Raw genomic sequence first — 26,647 nt, forward strand, 5'->3', positions numbered from 1 at the left:
TGTGCCGAACGGAGGCACTGGTGGCCCAGTCGTCTAAGGCGCCGCGACTCGCTGTGCAGAGTTGCGTCCCTTGGGCACCCCAGAAACCTATGATTGTTGGTTCGAATCCCGGTTCGCCCCGATTAATTTTCTAGGTTTGTCAGCACCATACCCGTGCTCGATGGTTTCGCCGAAGTGGTAAACGTCTGAGACCTGCATCACTTCGGTCTTTCCTCCCACATTAAGCTGACACGCCGTGACATAACTGGAATACTGCTTAAAGCGGCGTTAAACCCAACTCACTCACTCACATGTGCTTTACGCATTAACTCTTGATTTTGTTTTATTTGTAATCGCAATGAATATCGAATGGCATATTTAATCATCCATACAATGGTTTTGATTGGCAACTACGACATATTTGCTAGCTTATCATCTCCGCAACCTTACGCACTTACATCTGTCATTTTACGTTTTATTTATTACACAAATTAAAATACACAAAACATCATGTAATTTTCAAATAGCAGCGTCATCGGTATTCATTCAAACCCACTTAAATCTTGCTTCAATCTTCCATCAGTATAAAAACAAGACACATCTCTGGAATGAGTCTAATTGACGTCAGTCTTCATCAGGCAGCCTGGGTCTTCAAACCCACATCAAAGCCAACCAATGGCAGTTTCAATCTTCTAGAGACGGTGTGTTCCTGACAGTAATCACTTGAGCTGTTACAGCTGCACCGTCACTGGGGCTACCAGGCCACCGCCTCTGGGACTTGAAACTCACCATCCCTCAGCATAAGGCATTTCTCACCCACTATATAACACTGTGGTCATGTAAATGCCATCACAAAGGGCAAAGCGGAGGATGTTGTGGTGATTGCCGAACTTCTGGTTGTTCTGCTGATTAGAAAAAAATTTATTCATGACATGTTTGCTCTTATTCTTTGTAAGGAGAGCTTAGTGACGGGACTAAGTGTTGGGACTTTCAAGAGATGTTTTTCACCAACATGTTTAATAAAACTCAGAAATTGAATTGTATTCATTTATATTGAAATGTCAGGAAAGCGCAAAAAAATTCATTCTTAGTGTTAATTGTGAGTGACACACAATTTATTCTTTTCTGTGCATGTTTCTGCTTATTCATAATTATTCATCATTTAGGTTTAACAGGTTTAACTCATTTAAAGTAAAACGTCAAGAAAGAATAAAAAGCAATTATTCAAATGCTTTCTAACAACATTCATTACGACAGACAATGCATTTTTGATTTAGCTTATTTACAATTTTGTATTATATGAGAGTAAATGTACTTGTGCCATTTCTCAGTGTCAGATAACACAACCCCACACCCGCATCCGCATCCGCACCCACACCCACACCCACGCCCACACCCACATCCACACCCACACTTAATCGAGTGGGCCCCTCCAAGTAATATCCTTACTGCTGACTAGTTGTGGCACAAAGCCTTATTTGCAAGGAAATATCATTCCTTTCCTTCAAGGTTGCCACACTGAGAACATATTGAAAAGTTGAGAAGAATTGATCGAAGGTCATTGCCAATTATTTGTCAATTTTGCGCAAGTTGTTAATTCGGTAGTGTTACGGTGATCGACGAGTATAGCACATATCGAAGGTATCGCGTTTGTTGAACTCTGTAATCTGTTACATATGTAAAGTGAAACCTCCTCAGACAGGTCTTTCTGTAACCCCGTGGCTATATAGAGATACAAACTGGCCTTTCTCCGTACGCAGCCTAGTGGTCTGGTGGGTACCGCTGCTCGGAGAAAAAGTGATGTACGCGAATCATGTTATTGGTGGCATAGTTAATAAAACATGCAACTAGTTTTTCCAGTATTTACTGTTTTCACAAAATGTTTAACATTTAAAGAATTGACATGTTCCTTTAGGGAAAATTAGTATCTCAGATATGTAAATGTTCAGAAGTGTCAGTTATATCAAGTAAGTATTGAGTGTTCAGTAAAAAGGATTTCACAAACGATTTTGTTGTTGCAGGTTCTCAACTCACAAACACAGTTCCATCTCATCAACAAGGGCGTGCACCATGCCAGATCAAGGAGAAGCGTACCACATACTAGACTTTTAAAGGCCCATCCCAATGTAAGTAAAACTGCCAGGTGGATTTCATGTTAGGTCCTACATCGTCTAAACTCTAATAAATTCTATTTATTTCTAAATTTTCCATTCATGGAAATAAGTGACTTCCAAAGGAACGTACTAATTTAAGAATCTTCGCGAGAAATTTCTTGACAACAGTTACTCTTTCCACACACTGGTTCCATGTTCTTTCCACTTACTCTTTCCACACAAGTGGTTCCATGTTCTTTCCACTTACTCTTTCCACACACTGGTTCCTTGTTCTTTCCACTTACTCTTTCCACACACTCGTTCCTTGTTCTTTCCACTTACTCTTTCCACACACTCGTTCCTTGTTCTTTCCACTTACACCTTCCACACACTGGTTCCTTGTTCTTTCCACTTACTCCTTCCACACACTGGTTCATGTCCTTTCCACTTACTCTTTCCACACACTGGTTCATATCCTTTCCACTTACTCTTTCCACACAAGTGGTTCCATGTTCTTTCCACTTACTCTTTCAACACTGGTTCCTTGTTCTTTCCACTTACTCTTTCCACACACTCGTTCCTTGTTCTTTCCACTTACACCTTCCACACACTGGTTCATGTCCTTTCCACTTACTCTTTCCACACACTGGTTCATATCCTTTCCACTTACTCTTTCCACACAAGTGGTTCCATGTTCTTTCCACTTTCTCTTTCAACACTGGTTCCTTGTTCTTTCCACTTACTCTTTCCACACACTCGTTCCTTGTTCTTTCCACTTACTCTTTCCACACACTCGTTCCTTGTTCTTTCCACTTACTCTTTCCACACACTCGTTCCTTGTTCTTTCCACTTACTCTTTCCACACTCGTTCCTTGTTCTTTCCACTTACTCTTTCCACACACTCGTTCCTTGTTCTTTCCACTTACTCTTTCCACACAAGTGGTTCCATGTTCTTTCCACTTACTCTTTCCACACACTCGTTCCTTGTTCTTTCCACTTACTCTTTCCACACTCGTTCCTTGTTATTTCCACTTACTCTTTCCACACACTGGTTCCATGTTCTTTCCACTTACTCTTTCCACACACTGGTTCCATGTTCTTTCCACTTACTCTTTCCACACACTCATTCCATGTTCTTTCCACTTACTCTTTCCACACACTGGTTCCATGTTCTTTCCACTTACTCTTTCCACACACTCATTCCATGTTCTTTCCACTCACACTTCCCATGTTGCTATGAGATTTTCTTGAAAGACTATTATCTTTTTCCATATGCTTGTTGAGTCTGACAAATATTTCGTGATTACTCTGTGGAATAGAACAAAGCAATACTGTTCTTATCTGTCAGGCTCAATTGCGTTGTATACTGTACTTTGTAGATGTGTTCATTAATTTTGAAATTGTTTTGATATAAGAAGGTGTCTGATGCTATTTGTTACTCATGATATATGTATAATAGACAACGTCAAGGACAGAGAATAACCAGTCCCGATTATCCGCCCAAACAGATTCCATTTGACGAAAATAAGACAAAGCGAAGGTGAAAATTTGTTGAATGGATCACTGAAAATCAGTGATGACACACGGTGTGCGGAAAATGGTAAGCAAAAGGTGTATGTATCAATATTAAACCGTTTAAACCACGTGCTTTTATATTTTGCTTTTCCTTCCTTTCCTAGGTAAAAAGCGCCGTTCAACTCACCGGATATTTACGTCAGAAAAGGGGTTACAAACCTTTGGATGCTATACTAACGGATTTTAGGCTACAAAAGCCCAAAATAGTAAATTACCCAGCTTTTGAAAGGAAAGAGCCAAAGTTACCCACAGATCCAGATTTTGACAAAGAATGGTATTTGGTAAGTTTCGTTTTGTTCATACTTGTGAGTTATTAATCAGTGCATATAAGTGAGTGTGTGAATAAATGTTGTTTTACGTTGGAAAAGCATTCATCCTACATCATATCCGTCTCTAAAAATTAATCAACTTCGGTCTAACACCAGTGGTACTCCATGAGCTACAATGTACGATCGACACCACTTGTTCACAATCAAACAAAGTCACCGTTCGAACCACCAGATTCTCGGTTGATAGCATTTTAATACATCCCATTGGCGTGGATTGATGTTCATGCTGACAGTCCCTGGATTGTCTGATCCAGATTTACACACAACCGTCATAGAGCTGAAACATTGCTGAATGCGGCGTTTAACAAAATACTCGCAAACACGCACCGCGTTGGTACATTCAACTCTGGGATACCCTTTGGGTATTGTATCTAAACAGAAGACGATCACCTGTAATATTCACTTAATACTATGATACCAGTCTAAACGCATCACAAGAGACTCATTATTCTTTACAATATTTTACGTGAGAAAACATGAATGAATATGTTATTCATTATGATATTGTCGTACTAATAAATCATTGTGAATAAATCGAAAAATGCAGTTGTTAAGCTGTCCCCATTGACAAAAAATATATACAGATATTTATTTGATTTACAAAATGTACTACCTCATCAAACAGCATCGTATTATAAAAAAAATAAGAAACTACATTCTTTATTGATCAATCAGATCGCTGATGCTGTATCTGCGAGATAGTTGAATTCATGCACGCAATGAAAGTAGGACATGTGACTAATAAGTGGCCCACTAACAAATCCACTTTTCAAGGTTTTGTGTTCGAATCCATTCTTCAACTTTCTTTGAGATCGTGTGAAGATGCAATTAATTGCAAGAAAGAGGCAGCAAGTTCCAGGATTGCTCAGATAACAAGGTATTTAATCTGCTCAATCGGAAGTACTCAGCTTTGCTCTTAAAGAGCGAAACAGCTGACGACTGACAGGATACCAAAACTTCGGAAACCATTTATTCGTCTTGCTGTCGATTCTGTAATGGTTGCTTGGTAACCAGGGGATTCACTTGAGACATGACAAGTTTCAATTGGCACTAAAGACAACCCTCTTTCCTTATATTTGGTATGGCAGCATGTCAATAGCTATGACCATTTCAAAAGTATCGGCCTCATCTGGCTATGGTTACAATGTAGCAGTATAGTGTCGTTCACATGACTCCTACACGTATCAGGGCTTATTACCTGAGTGCTGGGGCGTACAGGCGTCAAACACAAAGGGATATGATAGTTACCATGGACACAACGGGGTAAGTGAATACATATTGTTTCAATACATTAATCTACAATGTATAAGCAGGTTTGTTGTTTAACGCTGCACTCAGCAAAATTCAAGCTACAGACGGCGATCTGTAAATAATCGAGTCTGGACTAGACAATCCAGTGATTGATAACATGAGCATCGATCAACGTACTTGGGATACAATGCACTGCATCAACCACGTCAGCGAGTCTGACCACCCGATCCCGTCAGTCGCCTCTTGCCTTTTACGGCAAGCATGGTTTGCTGAAGACCTATTCCACCCCCGGCCTTTACGGGTGTATATGCAGGTGTATGATTTATAAGGGACCATGCGACCTCCAAGGCGTCATGGTGATAAGCATTGCACACGTATTAACAACATTCCTTCCCAGGGAAGCATAGTTCCAAGTTCTAACTGCCAAAAGAAAAGGGAATCAGACGGTCACATGTCATTTGGTTGATTTGTACCCAGATGGCAAAATCAATGCTTTTGCTATCAACCACTAGCCTGCGGGTGTGGTGAAGCTGTCTGTTGCGTAAACAAATGCACTCAGTGAGATAGTTGAGCAGGAACAGCTCAGAGAGTAAAGTTCTGTAATGTTCTGATCTGTTCCTCTAATTCAACCACCGCCTCCTTGGTCTAGTGAATAGAGTGTCTGCCCGGAGAGAGGAAGGTCGATGGGTGAACCCCATGACCCTGGCCAAAAGACGTTAAAAGATGGTACTTGTTGTTACTCTGCCCGACGTTCGCCAGTAAGGGGTAAAACAAGGACTGGCCGGCTCGGAATCCGTGTGATGTGTCTGAGTGGGATACCCATGATAAACTGCAGCATGGTATCTCAGTGGGCTACCGCTTTAAGTCCAGACAAGTACAAGCAACCACACACACACGTGCATGCACGTCGCTCTAGGAGTGAAGTAATCCTGAACACGACGTTGACCCCTTTTCACCTCACCTACTACTTCACAACAGCAGAACTTAGTTTCCGGGCACCATTCCGGCAGCATTGTTCACTAACAAGTATTTGTTATTTTAGCTGTTTGGCAGCGAAAACGATAAATGAGTCTAATCAATATGCGTACTTCCCTTAGACTCTTTGGAATATGGTAATATGCTGAAGTATCGGTCGATATTTTCCCAATCTATTTTATGTAATTTGTTTGCAAGCAGGTTACTTGGCAACGGTTTTATTTGTTATGCCAGTGTTGCAATAGGAATTCAATCTGGAAATTAAACTTACTATCTGTTTAAATCTCGTACAAAGTTATTACATCATTACGACATTAAGCTTAAATCAAAATATGATGTTTACGGATCTACAACAGAGGTCTGCAAAAGATGCGTGAAGTAACAGTTCGTTAATCCGGACCACTGTTAGTCTGGAAACCTTTCTTTCCGGGGCATTAATGTCAGAACGTCTACATATATTCGTTATTGAAATTGTTCCCCTGGATATTTTATCAACTGAAGCCTCACTACATCGGAACCCTTTTAATCCGGATATCTGTTACAGTGAAATCGTCTGTATTAACAGAGTGTTATTGTACTTAGGCTTCATATGATGAAATATACAGGCGTCGAACGATAACAGGGGTCATGAGTGGCCCAGTCGTCTAGGGTGCTGCATGTCAATGCGCATCTGTGATCGTTAGTTTGAATCCCGGTTTCCCCTGATTTATTCTTTGCAAGCACTATCAAGCATACATGCTGCGATGTAACTGAAACACTGTTCAAAGTGGCGTCTGAAAAACACTCACCAACTCGAACAATAACAACCACTGAATCAAGTCAAGATCAAGCCGAAACAGTAAACGGCACATGTGATTATTTAGCATAGCCCCAAAAACTTAATGCAGCGTAACATCCAAACTGATATTTTCAACACGATGTTGTTCTAACGGGTTTTGAAAAATAAACATCAGCTAAGAGAAATTTCGATTTCTGTTCCTCAAGTTTAGAGAATAATCTTTGGAACAAAATAGTCAATTTGCTGTGACTTGTCAGTGATGTGCTAACGTAAGGCCATGAACAACAGTTTTCAGACTAATACAAAAGACTCCCGTTAATCCAGACACTGTAAGTTAGCAATATAATCAACCGGATTAACCAGAGCGATAACTCTTTGGGCATATGTAAATGTGCATGTAATTACTGCTGCCACTGATGGCCAAGACTTGAGGCTCCGCAATTGGCAATGAAGAGTTGCATACCATGGTCGTGCCAGAAACCTAGGATGAGAAGTTCGAAGCCCAGATTCGCCCTGAATATGTTTCTGGGTCAGCACCAAACCTGTGCTCGTGGGTACCACCAAAATGGTAAACGTCTGAAACATGCATCACCCCCAACATCAAGGAGGCGATGGGGTAGCCAAGTGGTTAAAGCGGTCGCTTGTCACGCCGAAGACCCGGGTTTGATTTCCCTCATGGGAATCCGTGAAGCCCATTTCCGGGGTCCCCCGCCGTGATATTGCTGGAATACTGCTAAAAGCGGCGTAAAATCATACTCGTTCACCCCAACATCAAGCGGAAACGCTGATAACTTAAATAATGTTCAAAGGTGTTCAAACCCACCTCATTCACTCATGATCATATTGGTCCTTATGGCAGGGTGTCCTTACTGTTATTAATATCTGACCATGTTTAAAAGGAGGAACTACGATAAGGGACCCTTTGTGGAATACTTGTATGAACATAATTTATTTGCGAAAATGACTAACATATACTCCTCTTTGTTTTTCCTTACACCTGCTAGGTAAGACTTTTGCATAAACAAAAACACAAGTATGGCTTAAATGAGTAAAAGAGGCTCATTGTTTTGAGTTCAAGTGAAAATCGAAGTATGAGCTAGCCCGTGACGCAAAATGGAGTTCTTACTCTATATTTGTACTTATCTAAATCACCTGAGAAAATCAGCTTGGATCAAAGACTTGCTCATGTTATATACCCCATGCTAAATTTAACATTTGAAACATCACACTGCGCATGCGCGTTCGGTCCGCAAATTTTAGCGCGGTTATGTGTGCAGGTAATCTAGCTCTACATTGAAAACACAGTATGTTTATCTCCTTATTGTTATCTATGCTCATGTGGATAGATTGAAATCGCTATTGGATATTAAGAATATAAAGATAATGAAATATAAAATGTCTCCGTCGTTTTCGCAAGACCCACATTTCACAATGTGTGGGAAGCGCTATCCAACTAGCCGTTACAATTCAAATGTTCATTTGCCTCTTTGCAGTGTAACGCGTTCTATTTTTTACAAACGACTTTTTCCTTTATTCAACAAATATTTGACAGCATGAAAATTATTACACAATTACTACTCAGTTCGGTTGCCAAGGTTTGTTCACGTAAACGGGTTTTTGATTCTCTAAACTCATTTCGTGGAAAGCATTTGAAATGTCAGAGTTGATTCATTGTAAAAGACTTAAAAACTTGATTCGCATCCTCCGTCAAGCTGGTGGTGAAAGCATGCTTTGGTTGGCGACCCGAGGCTTATTCGACTTCATGTAATAGCTTCGCCGAATGAGAAGCAGATGCGTTCATCCAAGACCTAGTTATCTCTGTAGGGCATCTGTAATGTTGCCTTGATGCAGTGTAACCATATGATATATATGTAGCATTACTCTTCAAAACGAATATACAATCGATCGCGGACAGGTCGCAAACACATCGCGTTTCATCCTCGACTTAGGCTTGACAATGTCGCGACCCGAATTTTCTTTTAATCAAAATGTACTTACCTCCAATCACGAGTGGTAGGCCTAATGGCATGTGACGTTAGGCGTTGTATACAAATGGAAAATATTTGTAATTCTTTGGGAATGACGTGACACTATTTAAAATGAATTTGTTGTTAAGGTCTTTCATATTCTTACATAAATATAAACAATTTAATTGCAATTTCTTTTCTTAAGACATCGTAGTGTATTTTTAAAGGCAGTGTTAATGCGGGTGATTATAACACTGACTGTATGTTCTTTCAGAGGAACACGGGACAAAGCGGCGGAGTTGCCGGCCTGGACCTGAACGTAGTGGAAGCATGGGAGATGGGATACACCGGCACAGGCGTCACCACCGCTATAATGGATGATGGTAAGGTCATAATGTTGCAGCTTATATTAACTGCATGGGTGGTGGGTTTTAAACAATCGTAATCAAAAATATTATTTAAAAGATTTTTTTCAGGGTTTAACAATGAATGGGTGACAGACAGTTGTGTTTGCGATGACTCTCTCTTTGGGATGCCAGTATAGATGTTGGTTGCAGCAGCACAGCTGGATTGATGGATGTGCTTGCTTGCGTGCGTGCGTGCGTGCGTGCGTGCGTGCGTGCGTGCGTGCGTGCGTATGTGTCTGTCTCTGGAGTGTGTGTGTATGAATGATGATGTTCTTAAGTGTCATCAACCATTTACGGACACATAACAATGCTGGTTCTACCGTCTATAAGTGAATGGATGTCAACCGTTGCTAACAATTGCATATGACGGGCAAATAATTATGCCGTAGTTGAAGCCAAAGTTGTTCGGCTCAATAAATATTTATGATTCAAGACTGAACTTACAAATACTAATAACAACCTTGTCAGGAAATGCGTCTATGCAGCAGACAATTGTGTTTGTGACATTAGAATGATTTTTCAGACTAGTTTGTCTATTTTTGCTATCACATTGCCATCACCCTCGTTGAACCCATAAAGTGAAGTAATTATTGCAAATGAGAAAGAGCATAATAGCTTATTGTGTTGCCAATGCCATTCTATAATAGGCGTAAGCGTAGACATCGGCAACATCATGAGCGAGATTCAAGACCGGTCCTTCGATCTCGCCTACAATTGTGTGAAAATTAAAATAGATAATGCTATTATCATAGAATAAAATACGTATGAGGGTGAATGAAAAGTGGTTAGTGACTATTTATTGACTGTATGTCCATTACGTGGCTAAGGTGTTTACAGTGCTGGATGAATGACTTCATGTTTACTTGTGTTTATTTAGGTATCGACTATCTTCACCCTGACCTGCGCCACAACTACGTAAGACAAATTGTTGTGCAGCGACAGTGATACGAAAATGTTTTGTTTTTATTTTATTTTTCATGTTTTATGTTGTGCTAACTAACACGTGTTGTGTGTTTCGTTTATGCCGTGTTCACTCCCGTTCCTAGAACTCTACCCAGTTCTAAACAACAGCTTCCAGATCGCGACTTGAGTGCGAACGTTTCGCGTCAGCGTTGTGAATCAGACGCGTATAGTGCGCGATCAAGGGGACATTTGTTTTGAAACAGTGAACACCTTTTTATGTTAACTCTAGCCTAGTACATTTTATGTTAAACATTATTCATTGATATTGTCTATAGACTTGCGCCGTATGAATAGGTACCGGTACCTAATATCTCAAGCGTTTTGTCAAAGTCAGGATCATGTGGGCTGCTGAATGTGAAAAGTACTAATATTAATATTCTACCCTTATGTTATAAATATCGGCTAATATTAGATAATGCTGGGGTATGTAACTAAGATTACCCAGAGGCAGACGAAGAGGTGTGTAATTTTGCAATTTATGACGTTACAAGCATTCACTTACAGCTACTTGTCAGTATCTGTCAGATCTTTAGATGGAGTCCGGGATGCAGCATGAAAACCTCTTAAACTTTGAATGTAAATAAAAGTGACGAAACCCTTTCCATATGCAAAAGAAATCCTGCCGAAAGCAGAGTCGATTAACGATATATCATGAACATTTTTTATGAATTACTATCAAATACCAATGATACCAGGTGTTCGCGAAAGATGAACGTATCCTGCGAACACATGCGAAGGCAAATCAACTAGGCAAATAAGGAAATTGGCTATTTGATGGATCGTGAACTATATCAGATGATCGATAGACCTGAAGCTAAAGTTGAACTTCTTAGCTAAATTACTTTGTTTTGAATATGCCAACCCGAGCAGAAATTCCGATTCATATGCATAAAGAAACAGATCAGCAAGAAGGGTGAGCACAACTGGTGCCCATGGGGATGCCTACTTCTTGCCTTAATGTCGTACCCCCAAAGTTAACATGGATCTAGTCCAGCATTTCAAATATTGTTTTTATAGTAAACTTTAGATGGCTTTCATTTTTGACACATTGACCTGAGCCTCTGTTGATGGACGTATAACTGTACCTAAACAAAAGCCCAATGGATCAAGGAGTGATGTTTTCCTTTAACCTTGTCATGTTGGAAAAAATCAAATGTTTTGACAGAATTGTGACAGAACGATAAAATGCTAAACGAATGGCCTTTAAAGGATTATTATTTTCATACAATCTTTAAAACGGTTTACTCTAATGGATTCAGCCACTCCGAAGATAAAAGATAAAATGAAAACACTTTTTCATTGCATGTGTGGTATCATCAACTGATTATGGCCTCAGTTGGTGATAGCCAGTATCGATTTTAAACGTTAACCCTTTCATTGCTTGGATAATATTTATTGCAGGACACCACCCTGTCAGAATCTGGTGTCAACTAAGACGTTCAGCATCAGTCTCTCCATTTATATAGATCACCTGATTGAATGTGTAATCAGTTACAAACTGACAAATCGATTTAGCTTCATCTTTCTCCGAAGTCATCTTCTCTCTTCCCTTACTAACAAGGCCTACCATTGTCACTTAAACGCCATGTTGACGTCCGTGTTTCTAACACCATGAAAATGAGAAAATGTCCCATTGTCCTTCGTGCACTAAAGTCACAATTCTGCCGAACAGCATGAAATCACTCAAAGGAATTAGAATTCTAAGCATCTTGTCGTAAAACGTTTTACACATTTTGTCGATAAATGTCTTCTTGGTAGCAATTACAATCGGTCGTTATTGTTGCACTTTACAGACATTGGGTATTGTTCTCGATGTTCGAAATGTCAGTTTCCTGAAGCGAAACGAAATAAAAAAACGGCGTGATCAATATGCTGATTTATGATGAAAAGGACTCTCTGAACAAAGGGAATTGACGTTACTAGCGCTGGCTTCGCAAAGACAAATGTTGGTCTGTAGGTGTTTTTTTCTTGAGATTTGTTTTACATTTCAAAGGTTACCTGAATGTCAAGGAACCAATAACAGTTATCTGTGATTATTGTGCAACAATGCAGACCAATGGAAATAGTTACAGTGGAAACCTTGAGTTAAAAGCTTTCACATCCTATTTGTTTATGTAACACATGCATGCAGCTGAACCACATGAGTCGAAATCCGTTATTCCCGACAGAAGCGTGTCTGACGAATGATCTGCCGAACGTTCCAATAAAATACCAAGGAGGGTTACTCTGAAACCTGCTAATGAATGAAATTTGGCTAGGAATCAGATTAAACGTAACCATGTAAGGCGTAAACTGGAACGTTATGTGTAAAACAGGAGTTGAAAAACAAGTTCGAATTTTGCTGCAAAAATATTGTGGAAGTTAAAAGGAATACTATCTGGTCTAACAGGTGCAACAACAGTTTGCAATTGTGGATATCTATACATACGTACCACTTAGCTGCTTGAAACAGTTCGTGTTGTCACATGCCGTGTCTATGGTCAAACGGATGTCACGTTAAGTTGTACGTCCTCTGACAACCTTACAGAAATGTTAAAACAGCGTTAACTCCTATATCTCGATGTAACGTTTATAACGATGTCATGTTGTCATTGACTACAGATAAGTTAACATGGTTCCAAGGAGTCAAAGAGTCTCCCTGAACCTGAACACAATAATGTCCTCGTCTGAAGATCAGCGTCTTCGTGTCATCCATGTACAGTTCACCACCTAGTTATTTGACTACAGTTTCTAGTATTCACATCATTGTTTTATTCCGCATCTGTGTCACACGTTGTTTTGTATGAAACCCACATTGTTGTCGTGTTACTCGAAGTAACTAGTATTTTCTTCTCATCGTTTTCTTTAATCTATCTTCCACTCCACTCTTTTTCTTCCTGATTGTTTTCTACAGTAAAATACTAAAATTCTACGACTTCCAAATGTCAGCCATTATGGGCAAATAATTTCATAAAATGAAAATCAACTGGAGGACCTCAGTAAAATCCATACCATTATTATCTATTTTCCTTTCGAATGGCCAAAGACTCAAGCCTGTTGTTCAACCTAACAGGGTCCCCTTTATATGTGCACACCGGATACCTATGGAGGTTGTATGTTCACTTTTGGCCAAAATAATTATAATATTTTCCTATATTTTATAACGCCCTCGTGGGGTTCGGGGTAAACGCAAATCTATGCTGGTCGTCAGTGGCGAATATGTGCTGGTCGGGCTCTGTGACGTGTTCGACTGCGTGGAAACGTACCCCGACGTCGTGGAACGTTGCTCACAATGTCAATCACTGGATTGTCTGGTCCAGATTATTTACAGACCGTCGTCATAAAGCTTGAATACTGCTGAGTACGGCGTTAAGCAACATACAGAAACTTATTTATCATGTCTTTTTCTTCAGAACGCCGAAGCCAGTTATGATTTTAGCAGTAACGACCCATACCCATACCCACGCTATACAGATACGTGGTTCAACAGGTGAGTTCGTACATATTAATAGATGGGGGGTTTATACATTAAACGTTGACATGACATATAGCCTTACAGACATCCATACAGCTTTAGATCAAGATGTTATCACCGACTACCATGGTGCAGACAGGCGGGTAATTAATACAGATGCCAAGCCCAGATTACCTTGGCATTTGGAGCTGTCTTCATCCATGAATATCTTAAATGGAACTATTTCTTTGCCTTGGGTGCTACTATATACTCACGGACTTATTGCCCCGATGGTATTAATATTGTAACAGAGGGGTATACCAATGGAGACAAAGCGACAAAATCCTTTCCATAATCATAAGAAATCTCTGCTTAAAGCAGAACCCATTGTACGATTGCGACTGTTGTAAAAAGTTCGTTTTTATGACTCACTATCAAATACCAGGTTTTCGCGAAAAGGTGATCGTATCCTCACGGCTCATCCAATACGCACAGAAGAACGTAAATTTAATCACTAGGATATATACAGTTAATGAGAAAGTCAGTACTGCAAAGATTCGATATCAATACCTTATGCTGAGTGGGTATTTTAGAAACCCATGACGTTGTTAGGGTATTACTGTCGCATGAAATATTTCATATACACAAGAAGTACAGATCAAACTGATTTCACAATACCTACATCCGCTGACACCTACACCTTTAAAGGATGTTGGATTTCAGAACCAATATAGATAAATACACGCTGTCCTTGATAAGGCCTAATGTCATTTCAATAAAACCTTTCAAATCATTCGGAGTATAGTTTCAGCATTGGGGTAATTACTGTGGTAGTGTATTCGGTAGGGCTTGTTGTGTTCCACAGAAACATAACAGTCTATCTTCTTTGAAGATTCCAGCTGTATTATTTTCTTTTGTAAATGTGATTGCTGTCAGCGTACTATGGAAATTAGTATCTGATTTCTATGAGTCATTTTTGGAGAACATTTCGAAATGATAGCAATACATTTCAAAAGCACAAAATCGAAGTATGCGCCTGTTTGAAGACTGGAATGATTACCATCATTTTCAACGCTAAACGAACGGTATACAATATCACGGGAGGCACGTGTGCCAGTAAGCATGTAGTTCTTGACGAATTTACAAAACATATATGAATGTTTCGCTTAAATGATTATTTAGTTCTGAATCTTTCTTATATTGCTTGCTGGTATATGCGTTTGAACATACATTATTATTATTATTATTATTTACAGATTAAAATTAAAAATGCAGCAAAGAGGGTTTTGTTGATCCTGTCACAGTCTGGTTGGTTAGGCTCATCAGCTCAGGGCCTTTGCCCCCTCTATTATTATTATTATTATTATTATTATAGACAGTTTGAAAATAAACTTGACTACCGTCTTCGTGTGTTGTAAGAGTACTGCATAGTGACGAGGATGTCGTTCATGTTGCAGTCACGGGACTCGATGTGCTGGCGAAGTATCCGCCGCCAGGGACAACGGAGTTTGCGGAGTGGGCGTGGCTTATGGGTCAAAGGTTGCAGGTAATGTTCACCAAGAAATCAAACCTTAAGAACGACTATACTGCTATGTGTTCTTTAGCTTAACCACATGTAACCTGGTATTACGTACCAGGACTGCTCGGCTCGGAGTCAGCAACCTGTGTCTGAGAGGGATATCCACCAGAAACTGCAGCATGACATCAGAGAGATAGCACACACGCACACACATACACTCACGCAAACACAAACCACACACCCACACACATAGATGTGCATGTCGCAACATAAGTGTAATAACCTTGAACCTGACGTTTAAGCCCATTCCACAGCACCTTTATATGTGCCCTACGTCACAATGGTTGCAAATGTACTCGTTTTGTAGTAAAACGTGACTTGAGCAAAAATAATATTAGCAATCACACTGACTCAAATTCACCTAAAGTATTATCCACGGGGTACACTCTTTGCAAGTCTCGCATTCCCTTAATTCTCTTCAAACAAAAAAATACAAATTGTACAGCAATTATAACGATTGTCGGCAAGTATTCACTAGCGTTCAATATAGGTATTGGTCAGAACTGTGTATAATTGTTCACATTGTTGGGCATTGTTCATGATTGTTTTTTTATTTATTCAGCTGCTCTCCATCATTCAACTTTCTTCTCAATTGTTCGCGGCTATTCACTATTGTTCATTATTGTTCAATTGTAAACAATTGTCCATTGTTCGCAATTGTTTGGCATCATTCACCACAGTTCTTATTGTTTAAATCTCTCTAACTAGGTCTGAGAATGCTGGACCAGCCCTTTATGACCGACCTGATAGAGGCCAACGCTATGGGCCATATGCCTAACCTCATTGACATCTACAGCGCCAGCTGGGGACCCACAGACGACGGCAAGACAGTGGATGGCCCAAGGAACCTCACCATGAGGGCCATCGTCAATGGCGTCAATAACGTAAGTAGTGCCGCAGGCATGCACAGTCATTTGGCATTTGAAAAACCCACACACGACCATAAAACCAGAGGTATTGTCTGGGAAGAAATAGATCTATTGTGCTCAAAGGATGGTCAAAGGCTGATATGACGTATCAAGTATCAAGTCTACGACAATCTGAGGACTGTATGGCGTCAGGTGTCAGAAACTTTTTTTTATTCTGCTGATGTCTAGATAGGCGCTCAAGGGACTATTTGTTTCTTACCAATACCAATCTCTGCTGCTACTGTCCATAGAAACATATTTTAGGTACACGAAAGGTCGTTTTCAATGTCTGTATTGCGTCAAAGTATATCAGCTTAGAATCAGTTACACATAGATGTATGTGAACTTCTCTAACCATTTACACGATACAAGATATTTTATTTATCGTCGTTTATTACAAGTAACAAATCACATTAGGTACTGTATGGCTATTATTCCGAAAAAAAACAGGTTAAGTGAAAAATATATAACAACAGAGATGATAAAATGAACACTGAAAGAAAAAAAACATATTTACAGGATTTCTTTTAAAAAGAAATAAGAAAAGGTTCTTGTGGTCCTCTAAGCAATATTGTCCAAACATAGAATTTGTTACCAAAGGAATTTCCGCTGTAATATCTGCTGGGGATGGGGTTGCCGGGGGTTGGGTTAGGTCTTTTGTGGAGCATGAGTCACAGCTTACTATATAGTATCATTCCCTATCGATTTTATCTCACATTTTGTCGTTTAAGCTCCGTAATACTTTCAATATGATAAGTGAACCATTGAATTCCTGATATGGCAAACAAAGATAATACGTTGATATTGGGTTTACAAAAATATATTCGGGTAAAATGGAATTCTCCAGTCGGCCTTGGCACTGGGTTATAAAGCTTTCTGCAATCTTTGTAGAAAGTGGTTATGAATTATTTATGTGTTACATTGAAACGGTCCCAGGGCGCGTATCTGAAAGTTTCCCGAAAATAGTAATCGCTATCTCGGTAGCACATTACAGTTGGTCCTGACGTACGGTTGTGATCTATACGTATGTGATATGGTTATGGTTAAGACGGTCTTGTTGGAAGTGAACAATGTGAGCACTGAATATGATAAATATGCTGTGGTTAGAATGTAATATATTGTAGCACAGTATAAGCATATGAATGTGATCTTAGAATCGTTATCACATAATTAATAAATAAATACAGAAAGACAGGCTATTTAAATATCTTCACCCTTCGACATTTTCTTACTGAGTGCCAGGTTAGCTCTAAATCACCGAATACATTGCACTGTTACGTCCCTTAGCTACTGTGATTTGCTCGTCGTGGTTCGAAACCGAGGTTTTTCCCTTTCATGAACTTCTGACAGCACAAATCCTTAATGCTCGTTGGATTCATGTACACTTTTAAGATGAAACGTCGTGATATGCATTTGGTACTTCGTTCAGTATGACGTTGGAGCTGATGACGACAACGACTATTATAATGACGACGATGACGATGACGATGATGATGATGATGATGGTGTTGGCGGTAATGGTGATAATGATGCTCTCATACAGGGTCGTGAGGGAAAAGGCAACATCTACGTCTGGGCTTCTGGTGACGGCGGTCCCAATGACGACTGCAACTGTGATGGATACGCCGCCAGCATGTGGACCATATCCATCAACTCCGCCACCAACGATGGCCAGACTGCCGGCTACGACGAGAGCTGCTCCTCCACTCTCGCCTCCACCTTCAGCAACGGCAAGGCAACGTCCCGAGATGCTGGAGTGGTGAGTAGCATTTCATATAATTACATTTGAATTACTTTTGTCTGAACTGCGTCATTAACACCCTGTGGAAGAAACTATTATCCGTTCTGTAATCAACCAGCTATTCTCAAGGCTTTGAAGTCTGGCGAGATGAAAATGGGCATATAAAACTTAATGATTTATCCGTATTCTTACCGGCGTATATTATGAGCTGGTTGGAATGTTGGATGTTGGAAACGGAATTTACAGTAAACTATATGTAACATTCGAATCTTTATAACCTGCGGAGGTGTATGTGATAAGAGTTGCCAACAGATTATCATTATATGATTGATTGAACTAATGTCAGTTATTTACGGTGATATGGACTATATGGTTTTACAGAAACATCATTCGTCTAATTAATATTGTGTACACAACAATGCACATTGGAGTAAAATGTATAGTCACACCTTAACTTGTTTAATCGCTTTGAGACTGCCGTAATCTCATATAGTGAATACAAATAACCGGAGATTTAACAACTTGTGTGAAAAACATAAATTGTTTGGCAAATGTTATTGTTGTCTTTTGGTTGGTTTTTAAAATTAATTTTAAATTTCGATTGCAAATGCGATTCATTGTCAGTGCAATAAAACTCAAAAATAACTAAAAACGAGATTAGTTGAAGTGATATGCTTTTTAAACATTGTAAATAAAAAGTATCACATTTATACTCCCGTTTATGAGTTAAAGGGAAATCTCAGGACACCTACCTCTCTGTCCTTTGCTTTTGGTATTCTGGAGGCGAGATAGGTTCAAAATAACCACCACACACTGATAACAGTGATGAAGCCATCCGATATTACTGTAGGATCTGTTTCTCTCTTTAACATCATACTCCCCCACAGCGCGTCGCTGCCGTTCAATTACTTCTCCCATCGCCATTCCTCTTGCCGTGTCGCCCCATTTGGGAAATAACGATTCCAGAAATAATTAGTTATTATGCATACCACTGTCACATAATAACTCCAGCGATTGTCTTTGAAACTACCACTTACTCATTCTGTCTATCATGTAGAGTAATGTCACTCTAAAGGAGATCCCACACAGTTATTACACCTTCGCTGTTCGGAGCTCTTCCGGTCTCCCACAGTGCAGATGACCGGAAACTAATTTGTACTCAGTGCCGTGAGGGCGGCTAAATGGTTGATCTTCGGACTCTGTCAGGCTGATCACAGGGGAATTATGGGTAATGTCCCCAAGCATCACACGTGCATGACGTGCGTCGTCGAACAGCTGTTCTACAGGGCTAGTTAATAACGCCAGGTTGCGAAAGGCATTATATCCAAAGCTATATTGTTGTGCAATATCCATTTTAAAAGTGCTCTTGGAATCTAGTTGGCACGATAACTACCATCTTCCCGAGGCAAGAGAGTTAACTGGCTATAAAAGTCCGAACTAGGCTGGAATTACGGGGCTCGATCGTTATGTCCCCTCTAAGCCTCTCTTAAGGACCAATCAGATTCCACCTCTCGTATCACTTGCGTTTGCTTCACACAAAATGGTGGCGCCCAGTCAAGACGATCTAATCGATAATCAAGATCTATATTGTGATAAAACGGGTCTTACATCGCGAAATGCATCAAATCAAGTGAGCACCTTGATCAAAAACAAGAAAAGATTGGGAAAATATCTGCTGACAACGAATTGGCGGTGCACATGCTTTACAAATCCCGCAATCGACCGAAATCTGCACGACAGTTTACGAACCGGATTTTGATTGGACTATGCATAGACTCGTTAGTCCAGCCAGAATGTTACTCCATAATACCAGCCTAGTTCGGCAATGGTGGAAACTGGACTTTTATAGCCAGTTAACTCTCTTGCCTCGGGAAGATGGATAACTACATCAAACATTGTGCATGATTCGACTCAAGTGCAGGATGCTATAAACAAGGAGGCAGTAACGTCATTCCGTCCTTACTCAACGTAGGTTTATCTCGGGTCGGCTCCCCGAAATGGCTTAATATCTGTCGTCTACAAACGTTACAATCAGTGTATTAGTGTTCAAGAGTGACAGATGGTACATGCTAGAATTATTGACGATTTATTTCCGTTCTTTACTGCTTTTTCCACTTTTCTCTCGTATTGAAAGAGGACGTATTGTTTGCTGAGCATCGTTACCGCTTTCAACGTAGCCACTTTCCACAGTCTCTCTATCACCTCATGCGGCAATAAGCACCATTGACCATCCGTTCATTCGCCAATATTTTGTCTTTTGACAGATTTTCGAATCTAGTTATTCTCTGGCGTTGACGTTTTATATTTTAGAACTTTCCTCGTTGATAAAATCACTGAAATTTCATTTTTGTTTGTCATTTAAAACACGAGAGTAAATACGGTAAAAAATTCGGTAAAGGCAAAATGTCCATATTTCATGGGAAAATATATATTTTTCCAATATTGTCAAGAAGCAGGAATATAGATTTCTTGTGAATATTTATTCCATTGTAACGTGTAAATAATATAATTTTGGAAGAAATATATATATGGCACAAATGGACGGGGGAGTGAAGTTGTTGAGGGTTTGAAGGGGCAGGCTGGTTAAATGCCTCGAGTAATGACATATAATAGGGCTTCTCCAGTGATTCGCTCCTGTAGGCTTGTCTCAACGTTGTGCCGCGTAAAAAGCTAGTTATCTCAAATCCCGTGCTATATCAATTCCACTTAAGTTCAAAACCAATAATCGTGAAATGAGATATGTCGATTATGTTCTTGGAAACTTTGCGTCAATTATTCTTCTCACACTGTTAGATCCGATTTTGAAAATAATCCGAAAGAAATGGCTTACACTCCGGTGGCCCTTTTCATCCTTCCTTGAGTCTTTGCTGTAAGTTATGAGAGTTGATGTCACATGGACACGAACGCAATCCATCATGGCGACAACGACGTCGAGAAACGTGATAAATCATCACACTGTTAATTACATGCTGAAAACCAACGTATTTGTTCTTAGTCAGAACTATTGTCTTATGGTCGTCAGAGGAGGTGGATCGGTTGTCATGGTGTGACAAATTACCGGAAGTTAATTGTGACAATGACGACCTGCCGGGAACTGACTAATATATACCGTCCGGTGCGCCAATCTGGGAAGGGGTCACTTCAGTCCATGGCAAATCGATTTTGGAATACACTTATTCTCTTTCCAAGCAGTGGTTTGGTGCGATGTTATGATGATGATGCTGACAACAATGCACATATTGTCACATCGAAGACAGTCCTCCATATTGGAATAAAAAAATGTCACTCTCTCTCTCTCTCTCTCTCCCCCCCCCCCCCCGCCTCTCTCTCTCTCTCTCTCTCTCTCTCTCTCTCTCTCTCTCTCTCTTTCTCTCCCTCTCTCTCAAGTAATAACATATCTTCATCTTCCAGGCCACCACCGACCTGTACGGCAACTGCACCGCCAGCCATTCCGGGACGTCTGCAGCTGCCCCCGAGGCTGCTGGAGTTTTCGCTCTAGCCCTTGAAGCTAAGTGAGTTGACCTTTTCCCCATTCTTCGGCTACAAACTCCGTTAGCTCGACCCCATTACGCCCAGATAGATGAGGTCCCTGGCAAGTTGAAATTCGATCCAGAAAATCCTTAGCCATAGATAGTAGCCTTAGGTCGGCAGAAAGTTCACTTGCAATCAAAGTGGCATGACATTTGTTTTGCTGAAGACCTTGCTTGGCACCTTGCAATATTGCACCGCTGCTCGTCTAACTGTTCCTGTTTTTTATGTTAATTTTACTTAACTAATTTTCATTTATCCTAACAGTATGATACAACACTTCTCTTGTTGACAATATGATACAGTACTCCTCTTGTTGACAATATGTTATAGTACCAATGTTGCCAATGTTACAGTATTTCTCTTGTTGCCAATATTACAGTAATCCCCTTGTTGACAATATTTTACAGTACTCTACTCTCGTTCCCAAAATGAAACCGTACTCCCCTAGTGGACAATATGTTACAATACTCCTGTCGCCATTATGTTACAGTACTCCCCTAGTCGATAATATGTTACAATACTCTTGTGGCCAATATGTTACAGTACTCCCCTAGTTGACAATATGTTACAATACTCTTGTGGCCATTATGTTACAGTACTCCCCTAGTCGACAATATGTTACAATACTCCTGTGGCCATTATGTTACAGTACTCCCCTAGTCGACAACATGTTACAATACTCCTGTGGCCAATATGTGTCAGTACTCCCCTAGTCGACAATATGTTACAATACTCCTGTGGCCATTAAGTTACAGTACTCCCCTAGTCGACAATATGTTACAATACTCCTGTGGCCATTAAGTTACAGTACTCCCCTAGTCGACAATATGTTACAATACTCTTGTGGCCATTATCATACAGTACTCCCCTAGTCGACAATATGTTACAATACTCCTGTGGCCAATATGTTACAGTACTCCCCTAGTCGACACAATGTTATAATACTCCTGTGGCCAATATTTTACAGTACACCCCTAGTCGACAACATGTTACAATACTCCTGAGGGTTGCGATCGGATTCTTATTCCCCTTGATGATAAGCTTTCACATCCTTGTTCTACAGTCAGAATCTGACTTGGCGGGACATTCAACATCTGACTGTGCTCACCTCCAAGCGGAACTCCCTCTACGATTCAAATGGAGTCCATGAATGGAAGTACAACGGCGCCGGACTGGAGTTCAACCACTTGTTCGGCTACGGCGTGCTTGACGCCGCCGCCATGGTGGATCTCGCTCGCACCTGGAAGGGGCTCCCTGAACGTTTCCACTGCACCGCCGGCTCCCACAGCTCCGAGAAGTGAGTCCCTGTAGTGCTGTACCCACGAGGTGACCCTTCGCTTTGATTCAGTTTGTACACCGTGACCTCTCTGAGGTCAAAGATGAACGTTCATCATGGAACCTTTTTTTCTTTCATAAACAAATCACGAGAGTTAGTCGATATTTACACTTTTTTCTTTGTTTGTTTGTTTGTTGTTTAACGCCGCACTCAGCAATATTCCAGCTATATGACGGCGGTCTGTAAAATAATCTAGTCTAGACCAGACATTCCAGTGATTGACATCATGAGCATCGTTCCACGCAATTGGGATCGATGACATGTATCAACCAAGTCAGCGAACCTGACCACCCGATCCCGTTAGTCGCATTTAACGACAAGCAAAGTCGCCTTTTATGGCAAGTATGGGTGGCTGAAGACCTATTTTACCCCGGCGTCTTCACGGGTCACACTTTATTCAACAAAACAAGCACGTCACACACTCCAATATCGCTATGCATTCTAAGTTATATCTTAACAATACATATATTATATAATCGAGCTATAACCATGTGTTGTGTTGCACAGATAGATAGACGACATGATATGCACACAATCACTTGAGTCATTCAGTTTTATTTAATGTTAAACAATCAGCCTGGCGAAATGAAGCCAGTTCAGAATATGTGGAACGATATCTAAACTGTGCCCTCAGTATCCCATGCAAAGTATATTGTGTGATAGTGTTTGTGAAAGTGTTTGTGAATGAACACGATTGCACAATCAGATCACTCGAACTGAACGTTTTCGATGTAAATCATACAAAAAGCCCTTAAAAGTGTGCACGACTTGTGCCTGATGTGCAGCCCAAATATCCAAGTTGTGGACAATAACACTCTATATTAATCTTAAAGGCGGTGTGTTGATCATGGTTATCTGTTCTTAGTCTGATGGTGACCTTGACCTCGTTAGAAGCCGCCATTGACACGATACTCAAGCATATTTATGTTTGTTGATTTCATTTCTTAAGTATAGGGTGGTACAGTTAGCATGATCATCATTTGTCATACACACAAGCAATATTTGATAACTTCTACAAAAAATGTATATCCTTTGCAGGTATTTCGATATGAACAAGCCAATCCGCATCACTATTGACACCGACGGTTGTGCCGGAAGTGACAGCGAAGTTAACTACTTGGAGCATGTGCAGTCGTTCGTCACTTTGCGAGCAACGTTCCGAGGAACTGTCACTATCTACCTCACCTCTCCCATGAACACCACGTAAGTGTGCACAGAGACAAATAGTTACAGAAATATAATCAAATTATCAAGTTGATTTCAGTGGCTGCATACAGTACATAAAACAGCGACACAATATATGAATATATAATACATTTATAATACCCCACTGGGCTATTTCAAGTTCTTACTCTGCTGTGGTATTTCACATTCACATTCCGTCGTTCATCAAGAAATACTGTATTGTCCACAATTCCTTGGAAACCGCTGATTTTTTTTGGATATGATCCCACAAATACGTCACCGAATTCCGATCTAATCTTAAACATGGCTTCCGGACTGAAAACGTTATGAGTATGCACAAATGTATCAGGTAAGCTACAGAGCCTTGTGGCTCAGTATTCCCTATTGGAGGAGGCACGGGTGGCCCTGTCGTCTAAGGCACCGGGATTCGCTGTGCAGAGTTGCGTCCCTTGGGCACACCAGGAACCTATGATTGTGGGTTCGGCTCCCGGTTCGCCCCGATTATGTTTCTAGGTTTGTCAGCACCATACCCGTGCTCGTGGTTTTCACCGAAGTGGTAAACGTCTGAGACCTGCCTCACTTCGGTCTTTCCTCCCACATTAAGCTGACACGCCGCGATATATCTTGAATACTGTTAAAAGCCAACTCACTCTCTCACTATTGGAATTTTATCCTTCTCGGTCCACAGATCGATGATCTTGAGCCAGCGACCCAACGACGATGACAGCAAGAACGGATTCACTCGCTGGCCCTTCATGACAACCCACACCTGGGCCGAGATGCCCCATGGCCGCTGGACCCTCGATGTTATCCTGGAACCAATCATCGGCCTGAAGACCAACCACGAGGATGGAGTCTTCAAGGAATGGACACTGGTCCTGCACGGATCCAAGGAACAGCCCTACAGGGACCAGCCTGTCAACAAGGCCAAACATCAGAAGCTGTACAAGGTCAAGAGACAGCATGCTAGTGGCATCGCTTTCCGGAAGTAAACGCAGAGTTACCCCCCATTGTATTGGACATCATGGCTGACAGCTATCTTGCTTTGATGTTTACCGTCACAGCCAATGTCTTGATGCTAAGGGCAGGTACTGCGTTTCGGAAGCCTTACAGCAAGGAAATAAAATATTATCGAATTACAAAATTTGTTCAATTTTTATTAAAAGTGATAACGTATATTGAACAATCCTTCAAATTTGGGTGATTAATTGTCAAAATTGTCGAAATGGTATACTTGAAAAAATTGATATTTATGATACCGTTTTAAGAGACCATACGCAAGTGTCAACGAAGAGAATTATCTAAAGTGGCAGTCTTTTTCAAAAACATTCTGAAATACGAATGCAATGGTGATTAAAAAATATATATTTTGCCATTCCTTAAAGGAATCTTATCTCTAATTACTCATATTGATGGAAATTCATCAATCAACATCTTTCACCATTTCCATTTTTTTTTATTTTTCGGGAGAACTATACAAATATACTATTTTTGTTAGAAACTGGATGTAATAATCCCTGATAAAAGCTCTGACTCGGTTTCTGCAATTGTTATCGTTATGATTTTATCACATGTGATAACTTCAGTGTAATACCGTATCTTTTGTTTATGACTATTGCACTGAAATGTACAGACAATATATAACATATTATTACATTATTTTCCTGTTACAGAATCAAATTTCACACAATATTATGCAGCCATTCATACCGCAAGGAGATACTATGTCATGGTCGTCAACTCCGGTTCTTTTCGCGGCCTACGAACAAATCTGAAATTCACTATTCACCACTACTCGTCTGTTTCCATTCATTGCATTCCTGAAAGTCACAAGTGATACGATGGTAACGAAAACGTCCGAATGCGGCGAAAAGAACCGAAGTTGCACGAACGAAAATTGAAAGGGAGGAATGAGAGAGAGTGTGCATATCGAAAATTATTTACACAAAGTATTATTTTTAAAACAAAACTGCACACTGTAAACATTTGGCAGAGTGTGGAGTTTACGACGGTGTCACTGTGTTGCGCGTTGCACACTCACTGTTGAGGCAATAAGCTGCGAGGCTAGCTATTTATGTTGTTTTTAGCTCACCTGGCTGTGTTCTATAAATAGTCATTGTATGTCGCGGTGTTATATTGTGAACTAACTTGCACATCGTGATGTCCTCCGAATATACATTCATTCCGAAACACTGCCTAGATACATATTTTAATATTTTAGGCTATTATCCTCTGAAACTTTACCGCATTGAATATAAACTATTTGCCATCCACGTCAGGTATATATATTTATGTTTTCTAAAGTATATTGTCGTGACCCAAGCGCTTGAATTAGTTCCAGTAGTGTATTAGTTCAGCTTACCTATCCCACCCTGCCCCGCCCCACCCTTCTCTACCCTTACCCCCTGACTGCTGATAATAGCACCCGAGGTGCTTTTTTTCTCTGCTTACATTACCCACACATGCCCCTGTGTTCATAGACTCTTCTGTGTCAAAGTCCACCTCTACGGCATTTTCTGTGCTAAATATTTCGAAGCTAGCGCACCACTTTTCCTGGTATATTTTACACGAATTGCGATACCCTAAACGCTCATTTGACTTTCGTGAACACATCTAC

The 26,647-nt window shown here is 40.4% G+C and overlaps 1 protein-coding gene across 1 annotated transcript in view; it reads left to right on the forward strand.

Annotated features, from left to right (window-relative positions):
* Positions 1–26,418, forward strand: part of LOC139442108 (neuroendocrine convertase 2-like) — a 55,468-nt gene extending 29,050 nt beyond the window's left edge. The window contains exons 2-13 of the mRNA XM_071222909.1: positions 2,001–2,105; positions 3,752–3,928; positions 9,222–9,330; positions 10,232–10,269; positions 13,710–13,786; positions 15,208–15,296; positions 16,038–16,213; positions 17,781–17,996; positions 21,390–21,490; positions 22,573–22,806; positions 23,884–24,048; positions 24,719–26,418. Coding sequence (XP_071079010.1) covers positions 2,001–2,105; positions 3,752–3,928; positions 9,222–9,330; positions 10,232–10,269; positions 13,710–13,786; positions 15,208–15,296; positions 16,038–16,213; positions 17,781–17,996; positions 21,390–21,490; positions 22,573–22,806; positions 23,884–24,048; positions 24,719–25,022 — 1,791 coding nt within the window. The 3' untranslated portion in view covers positions 25,023–26,418. The remainder of the gene's footprint in view (positions 1–2,000; positions 2,106–3,751; positions 3,929–9,221; positions 9,331–10,231; positions 10,270–13,709; positions 13,787–15,207; positions 15,297–16,037; positions 16,214–17,780; positions 17,997–21,389; positions 21,491–22,572; positions 22,807–23,883; positions 24,049–24,718) is intronic.
* The last annotated feature ends 229 nt before the right edge of the window (positions 26,419–26,647 follow it).

The sequence above is a fragment of the Haliotis cracherodii genome, unplaced genomic scaffold (genome assembly GCF_022045235.1).
Source record: "Haliotis cracherodii isolate W230 unplaced genomic scaffold, xgHalCrac1.p SCAF_5, whole genome shotgun sequence".
NCBI classification, from domain to species: Eukaryota; Metazoa; Mollusca; class Gastropoda; order Lepetellida; family Haliotidae; genus Haliotis; species Haliotis cracherodii.